This window comes from Protomyctophum parallelum (assembly GCF_964188405.1).
Source record: "Protomyctophum parallelum genome assembly, chromosome: 14".
Taxonomy (NCBI): Eukaryota; Metazoa; Chordata; class Actinopteri; order Myctophiformes; family Myctophidae; genus Protomyctophum; species Protomyctophum parallelum.
This window is the reverse complement of record NC_139709.1, coordinates 6,758,469-6,768,469: the sequence shown is the minus strand read 5'-3', so window position 1 is coordinate 6,768,469 and position 10,001 is coordinate 6,758,469. Positions and strand designations below refer to the sequence as shown.

Here is a 10,001-nt window from a genome sequence, read left to right as displayed (position 1 = left end):
GTCTCCTCCTAGACCATCGGTAACGTCCTCCTGTCATACGCAGACATCATATCCAAAGGACTTCCACAACCACGTCAACAAGGAGAAAGTGGTAGGTGGACAAATGAATGTTCATATACCAGTCAACAGCTGATATAGATGTTTACTGTTCAGTAGGTGGACCAAATTAATGCTCATATATCAGTCAACAGCTGATATAGATGTTTACTGTCAGTAGGTGGACCAAATTATGCTCATATACCAGTCAACAGCTGATATAGATGTTTACTGTTCAGTAGGTGGACCAAATTAATGTTCATATACCAGTCAACAGCTGATATAGATGTTTACTGTTCAGTAGGTGGACCAAATTAATGCTCATATACCAGTCAACAGCTGATATAGATGTTTACTGTTCAGTAGGTGGCCAAATTAATGCTCATATACCAGTCACAGCTGATATAGATGTTTACTGTTCAGTAGGTGGACCAAATTAATGTTCATATACCAGTCAACAGCTGATATAGATGTTTACTGTTCAGTAGGTGGACCAAATTGTGTTATATAACAGTCAACAGCTGATAGAAGGTTTACTGTTTAGCCAGGAGAAAGTGGTAGGTGGGGCATTAAGCAACTAGTCGACTAGTAAATCCACTAGGCGACCGTCTTCGTACTAGTTGACTAGTTGATAAGAAAAAATAATAAAGCTTTTTTTTATTTTGTAGGCCTCAAGATCAGGTAGATTATAGTTATAGTCACCAATGTACACAGTTTTTAAATGTACAATGTTTAATTAATTAGTCTAGGCAATTAAACTAATAAACTAGTCAACTGGTCAACTAGTAAAATGACTAGAAACGAATGCCCTAAGTGGACCAAATGTATACGTGTTTAAGAAAACAGCTGCATGACCGTTTACTGTACAGCACTCAGATTCAGTCTTTCACCTCGAAGCTCCTAAATCATGAATGCAATCATTATTCTGTTAGTTTGGATGGCCAGCAGTGCTCAGCGGTAGACCGGCCGGTTCCCAGTTCGAACCTGTGGGCTCAACCCGGAGTTAGTGTCGAAGTGCCCTTGAGCAAGACTCTGAGCCCTGATTGCTCCTGATGTGTCTTTTACAGCCGTGCATTATCATCAATAACATGTCCTCTCTCTCTGTGTCTTCCAGCCGTGCATTATCATCAATAACATGTCCTCTCTCTCTGTGTCTTCCAGCCGTGCATTATCATCAATAACATCCAGCAGCTCAGAGTTCAGCTGGAGAAGATGTTTGAGGCCATGGGAGGAAAAGGAGTAAGTCCCTGTGACATCACTACCTTATGACCTCATCAGGGGGTGTGCGGTGCGTGTGTGCGTGCGTGTGTGCACACGTGCGTGCGTGCGTTTGTGCGTGCGTGTGTGCGTGCGTGTGTCAGTGTTTCCAGACCTGAGCAGACAGGTGTTCTGCTGTCGGCCAGCATCTTTTCCAGGTTTTTAGACAGCTGGTGGACGGACATTAAGCTCCACCCACGTGGCAGAATGCCGTGACGGAAACGCTTTGCCCCCGCGGCAGTCAGCCGCGGGGGTGGAGCTTAATTTCCGTCCACCAGCTGTCTATAAACCCAGAAAAGACGACGGCAGACAGCAGAACATGGCGGTGCCTGTCTGGTGGGTCTGGCAACAGCTGGAGTGTGTGTGTGTGTGTGTGTGTGTACGGGGCGTGGCCTGTAGACTCATCAGCCAATGGCGTCGTGTGTTGCAGCTCAACTTGGAGGCCAGTGACTTCCTGAAGGAACTTCAGAATAAACTCAACGTGGTCATGGACGACCTCAGCAGATATTCGCTGTCAGGTGAGTTAACTTCACAATAAAACACCTCAGCAGGATATTCGCTGTCAGGTGAGTTAACTTCACAATAAAACACCTCAGCAGGATATTCGCTGTCAGGTGAGTTAACTTCACAATATAACACCTCAGCAGGATATTCGCTGCCAGGTGAGTTAACTTCAGAATAAAACACCTCACCTATTTGTCAGGTGAGCTTTGGAGTTATACCAGTGGTTTTAAACCGCTTTTATTTTATTCAGCATTTGAGCCACGGACCACCATTTGATGACATGTCGATTTTCTTCACACTTCCATGTTGTACCGTACTTGTGTAGACTTCTTGTAAATTAAGTAAGGCCAATTTGTATCTATAATTTAACTCTTGAGAGACTATTTGGTATTAAACGCCTGGTCCAAATGAACGCCCCGGTCCGTACATACGCTGGGGTGTTTCCTCAGCCTAAATGGACCAGATGTGGCTTGTTTCCTCCTCCGCGTCATCAGTGCCCATACCCGAAGGCGGGGTTGGCGAAAGGGCCTTTCTGTGTGGAGTTTGCATGTTCTCCCCGTGTCCCCTAGGGTAGGTACCCTCACAAAAAACATGCAGTAATCCTGGTCACTAAACTGCCTCCCCCTGGCCAGCCGGGGTGCCTGATGGAGGGGAAAGGAACTGGTTGGAATAACGTGTTCCTTCCACGCGCTACGTCCAACCAGGGAAACTCCCCGCTGTCAGGTGTAAAGGAGCAACTTGGACACTCTTAGGCATGAAGGAAGCATGAGTTCAAGTCCGTTGCTCTCTCCTTGTCCCCCATATATGGGGGACAAGAGGGTGTGTATGAGGGTGTGTAGAGCCCAGGATCACATAGATGATTGACACAGGGGTGAAAAATGGTTACAGAATTGTGGATAAAAAGATATATATATAATATTTTTTTAAATGGACCAGATAATGTCCCGCTGCAAAGAACTCATAAAAGCTGCAAATACAGTATAGCCGCCTCGTTCAAATCCATGTTCGCATATTAAATGCGGCACTACTAAAGACAAGAAGCTAAAATATTATTGATGAGCGTGTGTGTGTGTGTGCGTGTGTGCGTGTGTGCGTGCGTGTGTGTGTAGCTTCCAGGGTGAGATCGAGGAAAACGTGAGGCAGATGGGGGACATCCTGGCTCAGGTCAAAGGTCAAACGGTGCCGGCCAATGGCAGCGTGGTTCAGGAGGCAGACAACGTCCTGGGACCAATCATGGACTTCCTGGATGTCAAGTGAGAATTGCGCACCGCACATGCACACGCGCACACACACACACACACACACACACACACACACACACACACACACACACACACACACACACACACACACACATACACGCACGCACACATGCACACAAACCCTTCACATGCTGTACCGGATGGTTTATTTTGTGCGTTTAATTGGCATTAATTTAAACTGCTGTTTGACTCGTGAGTTCATCACAAGATCAACCACACCTAACAACGTTATGTATGAGCAATGTCACACGAGAGGGTGTGGTTTACGTTGATTATTGGAACGCCACAGTGATGAGGTCACACTGATGAGGTCATCAACACCACAGTGATGAGGTCACAGTAGTGAGATCAGAGTGAAGAGGTCACAGTAGATGGCTATTTCAACCAATCGGATTGCTTCGTGTTAGCTGCTGTATAATTTATCTTCACGTCCTTTTGACATTGACGTTTCCCCGTGAATATATGAAAGAGACATATGCACATCGTCTGACACTTTTTCAGATCGTTCTTTCCGTGAAGACATTTCAACTCTAATATGTAGCCTACAGTAGAGTACCGCTGATGTACTGTATGTGTGTGTCTGTGTGCATGCGCACATGCGTGCGCGTGTGTGTGTGTGTGTGTGTCCGTGTGTGTGTGTGTGTGCGTGTGCGTGTGCGTGTGCGTGTGTGTGTGTGTGTGTGTGTGTGTGTGTGTGTGTGTGTGTGTGTGTGTGTGTGTGTGTGTGTGTGTCCGTGCATGTGTGTGTGTGTGTGTGCGTGTGTGTGTGTGTGTGTGTGTGTGTGTGTGTGTGTCCGTGCGTGTGTGTGTGTGTGTCTTGCGTGTGTGTGTGTCCGTGTGTGTGTGTGTGTGCGTGCGTGCGTGCGTGCGTGTGTGTGTGTGTGTGTGTGTGTATGTGTGTGTGTCCGTGCGTGCGTTCCAGGCTGTCTCTGTTCGCAAAGATCTGTGAGAAGACGGTGTTGAAGCGAGTCCTGAAGGAGCTCTGGAAGCTGGTGATGAACACTATGGAGAAGATGGTGGTCCTACCTACCTTCACTGACACCACGGTACGTCAGCACCCTCTGGTGTCTCAGTATAGAACAGCAAATAGACCCAGATCATACAACTAGCCAGTTATGGCCACACTGATATGGGGTTGTTTTTGTCTCCCCCTTGTGGCCAGTTTGGTCTGGTTTCCACTTTCCAGGCTAAAATACAACCCATGGTTGCACACACACACACACACACACACACACACACACACACACACACACACACACACACACACACACACACACACACACACAAAATGTTATAAATTGCACCTCAAACATCCGTAGTATTCTTTTTTTACACTGACTCATCTGTCATTATCCCATTCTCTCTCTCTCTCTCTCTTCTCCTCATTAGGTCATTGTAAGTATATTTTGTGTGTGTGTGTGTGTGTGTGTGTGTGTGTGTGTGTGTGTGTGTGTGTGTGTGTGTGTGTGTGTGTGTGTGTGTGTGTGTGTGTGTGTGTGTGTGTGTGTGTGTGTACGAGCATGAACAAAATGTCGTTTGGAGCAACAACATTTCGTCCCCCCTGAGGCTCCAACAGTAATCAAACAGACCCCCTCCCACCTGTCTGTCTGTCTGTCTGTCTGTCTTGTCTTGTCTTGTCTTGTCTTGTCTTGTCTTGTCTGTCATGTCTTGACTCTTGTCTTGTCTGTCATGTCTTGTCTTGTCTTGTCTTGTCTTGTCTTGTCTTGTCTGTCATGTCTTGACTCTTGTCTTGTCTGTCATGTCTCTCTGCCCCCCACTGCCTGGAAATGTCCTGAAAATGCAATGAACCCCACCCTCCCCGCTCGACCACCCCCCCCCCCCCCCCCCCCCCCGCATACCCCTGTCCAGGCCACCCTGTCAGGTGACCCCAACCAGCAACCAGGGTCACTCCACACACTAGGGGTGGAACCAGTGTCTCAGTCAGTCAGCCTCGGTACCCAGCTTTTATTTTGATGTAGCCTCGATACCCCGGCTTTTATGTTGATGTAGCCTCGCTACCCAGGCTTTTATTTTGATGAAGCCTCGCTACCCATGGCTTTTATTTTGATGTAGCCTTGGAAGCCCTTTGGAAGATCTGGTAATAAGGAAGTGGGAGACATCTTGTACGTCGCTAACCAATAACAGTGCAGAGGGGCGTCACTCCAAATTTGGTGACGTCACTGTTCTCCGCCCCTCTAGAGCACTTGCATGCTCTGCTTGCACACTAGTAGGCCATTTAGTGTGTTTAGGCCTGTGTTTAGTGTAGTGATTCTACCCCTCCTATGTCCAGCTTTGAGGGTCACAACCCCCACCGCCCCACCCTCTCTCTCTCCCTCTCTCTCACTCTGCTGTGTGGTCTCTCGTCCGCAGGGCACCCAGATGATCTTCAACGCTGCTAAGGACCTGGGCCAGCTCTCCAAACTCAAGGTAATAAAACCTTAAAGAGTTGGTCTTATAAATCTGAAGAGTTGGTCATATAAATCTGAAGAGTTGGTCGTATAAATCTGAAGAGTTGGTCTTATAAATCTAAAGAGTTGTTCTTATACCGCTAGGCCAGCCGCCTGGCCTCCTATAAGGAAAAATATCTGTGGGAGAAATTAAATTGTCTTTGAAAAAAAACCTAACAGAGTCTGTCTGTCTGTCTGTCTGTCTGTCTGTCTGTCTGTCTGTCTGTCTGTCTGTCTGTCTGTCTGTCTGTCTGTCTGTCTTCCAGGAGCACATGGGTCGAGAGGAGGCCAAGGCTCTGACCCCGAAACAGTGTGCTGTCATAGAGCTGGCACTGGACACTATTAAGGTACACGCACACATGCACACGCACACACACACACGATCACACACGCGCGCCATGCGTAAGGCACTATAAACCGTGCCTTTGTCCTTTCCGCAGCAATACTTCCACGCCGGCGGAGTGGGTCTGAAGAAGGCCTTCCTGGAGAAGAGCCCCGACCTCCAGTCGCTGCGCTACGCGCTGTCCCTCTACACCCAGGCTACCGACAAACTGATACGGAAGTTTGTCCTGTCCCAGAGCAAACAGGGTAACCACACACACACACACACACACACACACTGTCCCTCTACACCCAGGCTACGGACAAACTGATACAGAAGTTTGTCCTGTCCCAGAACAAACAGGGTAGCCACACACACACACACACACACACACACACACACACACACACACACACACACACACACTGTCCCTCTACAACCAGGCCACGGACAAACTGATACGGAAGTTTGTCCTGTCCCAGAGCAAACAGGGTAACCACACACGCACGGCATGCACACACACACACACACACACACACACACACACACACACACACACACACACACACACACACACACATGCGCGAGTACGGACATCCATCTGAAAATGTGTGTTAGTGTTGAAAACATATTCAAAATATTTCAATTTATCCTCTATCTATTTAAACTTTTTTTCTTATCAAATACGTTTATAAACATTTACTAGATGACTGTTTCTATGTATTTGATGTATTACCATGTGTTGTTCTTGCTTACTGTAAATCACTCTGGATTAAGAGTGTCTGCTAAAAATTATAATGTATAATCTTCCTGTCTGTCTGTCTGTCTGTCTGTCTGTCTGTCTGTCTGTCTGTCTGTCTGTCTGTCTGTCTGTCTGTCTGTCTGTCTTAGTGTTCGGAGGTAAAAGCATCAGGTACACTGCCAATGAAGACACGCAGCCAGAGAACAGAGGTACAGTACTGTCCTGCAAGTAGCATGTAGCATTTAGCACGTAGAATATAGCACATAACATGTAGCATGTAGCATGTAATATGTAGCATGTAGCACGTAGCATATAGCACATAGCATGTACGTGGCGGACAAACGCAACGTTAAGCCTGTGTGCGTGTTCACACTTCACAGCATCTGTGGAGGCAGTGGGAGAGATGGTCATGCACAGGTTAACACGAAACTGTGTGTGTGTGTGTGTGTGTGTGTGTGTGTGTGTGTGTGTGTGTGTGTGTGTGTGTGTGTGTGTGTGTGTGTGTGTGTGTGTGTGTGTGTGTGTGTGTGTGTGTGTGTGTGTGTGTGTGTGTGTGTGTGTGTGTGCGTGCACAGCGTCTGTGGATGCGGTGGGGGAGGTGGTCATGCACGTGGACATCCAGCCTCAGCCCAACGGAGAGCACAAGATAACCGTTAAAGGTAGGAGACGATACAAAATAAACCTTTTACTTTAATAAAGACTACAGACGATTAAAGAAAGTAAGACAAAAAACCTTGCCACATTCTAAAGCAGGGGTGGGCAACTTTGACGATGCAGAGGGCCACAATCTTTCCACACTCACTCCAGAGGGGCCCACAGTGCACACTGTATTACTGTCGTAGCAAAAATATCCGATCTACAAGCTCAAAACGCGTCACAATGTGACGTGTTTTGGTAACCTGAATAATCTTTTTCTATTTTTGAATTGGAATCCTGAAAAGTAACCTTTTTATTGGATTTCAAATGCATTTTAGTTATAGTTATGTTAACTTTATGAACTGTTAACATAACTACATTGGACACAAACAAATAACTGCAGGTCTCCTTGAACTATATAGGTGCGTTAAATCACTTCCTGTTTGAAACGGCCTTAATGAAAGCAATCACATCTCAAGCAAGCTAAACGGTACAGACCAGTGAGTGACAAGGCTAATTAACATAACTCCTTCCCCTATCTCACAGTGGTCGCGGCCAATGACCTGAAGTGGAAGGCTCAGGGCTTCCGTCCCTTCGTGGAGGTCTACATCGTGGGACCGCACCTCAGCGACAAGAAAAGGAAGTTCGCCACCAAGTCCAAGAACAACACCTGGTCGCCCAAGTTCGGCGAGAGCGTCCAGTAGTGAGTTGTCCTTTTTTTTTTTTTATCCAGGGCCTTAAAAATGTGACTAAATCTAAATGGAACTTTATTCAAAAGTCACTAAGCTATATAAGCTGTGGTCAGCACATATGTTGTACTAATGTAATACATTAGTACATAATAATACATATGCAACTTCCCACGATGAGAGTGTGATTCATCAATCTTTTTTTGTCCGTGAAGTTTGACAGTACCGTAAGACGGAATCGTTTTTCTCAAACTTAACACTGCATTAAAGGAGAATTTCGTAACAATTACAAAAAACACCTGCACCTCTTTGGTGGGGACGTAACAATTACAAAAAACCCCTGGACCTCTTTGGTGGGGACGTGACAATTACAAAAAACACCTGGACCTCTTTGGTGGGGACGTAACAATTACAAAAAACAGCTGGACCTCTTTGGTGGGGACGTAACAATTACAAAAAACACCTGGACCTCTTTGGTGGGGACATAACAATTACAAAAAACACCTGGACCTCTTTGGTGGGGACATAACAATTACAAAAAACACCTGGACCTCTTTGGTGGGGACATAACAATTACAAAAAACACCTGGATCTCTTTGGGGGAGACGTAACAACCAACTACAAATAACACCTGGACCTCTTTGGTGGGGACGTAACAATTACAAATAAAGGTTAGAAAGCCTTCTAGGCCAAAATTCTCCTTTAAGACCTGACGACTAAAACACTAAAAGATTGCCTCTTGTGTTGTGGATGAATCGCACTATACACATCGCACGACCAGGTTCTACACGACATTTACGACCAGGTTAGTGAATGAATGACTAAAAACTAATCCCCCCCCCCCCTCCTCCCCCCAGCTCCCTGGGCACGGAGGTGGGCCCCGAGAGCTACGAGCTGCACGTGTGCGTGAAGGACTACTGCTTCGCACGGGACGACCGCTCGGTGGGCATGGCCGTGCTGCAGGTGAAGGACATGGTGGGGCGCGGCAGCGCCGCCTGCTGGATCCCGCTGGGCCGCCGCGTGCACATGGACGAGACGGGTCTCACGGTGCTGCGCATCCTGTCACAGCGCCACAGCGACGACGTCGCCAAGGAGTTCGTCAAGCTCAAGTCCGACCTGCGCTCGGCCGACGAGGGCAGCTGAGAGGGAGCTATAGGGGGCGCCAGAGAGAGCACACACACACACTCACGGACACACACGAACACGCTCAGAGTAGGGGGGGAGTGGGACGATTATGGGTACCTCAACGACACGATATCTGTGGCGATATTAGGCCCTCGATAATGATGGCGTCACCATATTCGATATATTGCGATATTCCGGTATATTGTGAGTGATTAAAAAAAAAAAAAAACTGGAATTATATGTAGTTATTCCAAAATCGTACACGTTTTTTTTGTGTCACAAACTGGCCAACAAGTATATGTGAATCCTGCATCCTCCCACTGACTGCAACTTTGCAACTTGTCCACAACAATGGGCAGCAAATCAATATCACGGGAGGAAGTATCGCAATATAATATCGATATATTGGCACACGCCTAATAACGCACACACACGTGAGGTCCCTTTTCCACAGGGGCGTGGAACCGGTTCAGTTTTTTCTTTTGTTTCCTTATTTTTTCCCCCTCCTTATATTTAACCAGTTTAAAGTGTTTACCCTGAAAAGGACTTGTTTCAGAACCCTAACAGTTGGTTCTGGAACTGGAACCTCCCCCAAACATGGCCGTCGGTTCCGTGAAGCACCGACAAGGTTCCAAGAACCGAGAACGGAACCAAAGATACATTTTTTGGTGGAAAAAGGAACCGGTACTACAACCATGATTTGTTTTTGGTGGAATAGGGACCACAGAGGCGTCATTTCAGAAAGAAATGCGGGCGGTTGGGGAAAAAAACACTTTACTACCACTTAGGTCCCGCTTCTAAAATAGTGACTACATCAACTATTTTCACTTTGTTTGCGGGGGCGAAAAGATAACATGTTTGAACATAATGACATTAATCCCAAACTAGGGATTGTCACGTTGAAAGTGGTTAATAAATTAACGGTTGCATGAAACGATCTAAAACACCTGCAGTCGCATCTAGATGGACGGGCATCGACTG

General features: G+C 46.8%; 1 protein-coding gene across 1 annotated transcript in view; it reads left to right on the top strand.

The window, feature by feature from the left end:
• LOC310870689 (protein unc-13 homolog A-like) overlaps positions 1-9,038 on the top strand; it is a gene marked incomplete at its 3' end in the record, with an annotated part of 68,087 nt that extends 59,049 nt beyond the window's left edge. Inside the window, 14 exon segments of the mRNA XM_083781961.1 lie at positions 13-54; positions 56-91; positions 1,198-1,275; positions 1,724-1,796; positions 1,799-1,811; positions 2,907-3,050; positions 3,982-4,105; positions 5,430-5,486; positions 5,773-5,853; positions 5,947-6,094; positions 6,720-6,779; positions 7,146-7,229; positions 7,753-7,909; positions 8,753-9,038. Coding sequence (XP_083638087.1) covers positions 13-54; positions 56-91; positions 1,198-1,275; positions 1,724-1,796; positions 1,799-1,811; positions 2,907-3,050; positions 3,982-4,105; positions 5,430-5,486; positions 5,773-5,853; positions 5,947-6,094; positions 6,720-6,779; positions 7,146-7,229; positions 7,753-7,909; positions 8,753-9,038 — 1,383 coding nt within the window.
• Between the last annotated feature and the right edge of the window lie 963 nt (positions 9,039-10,001).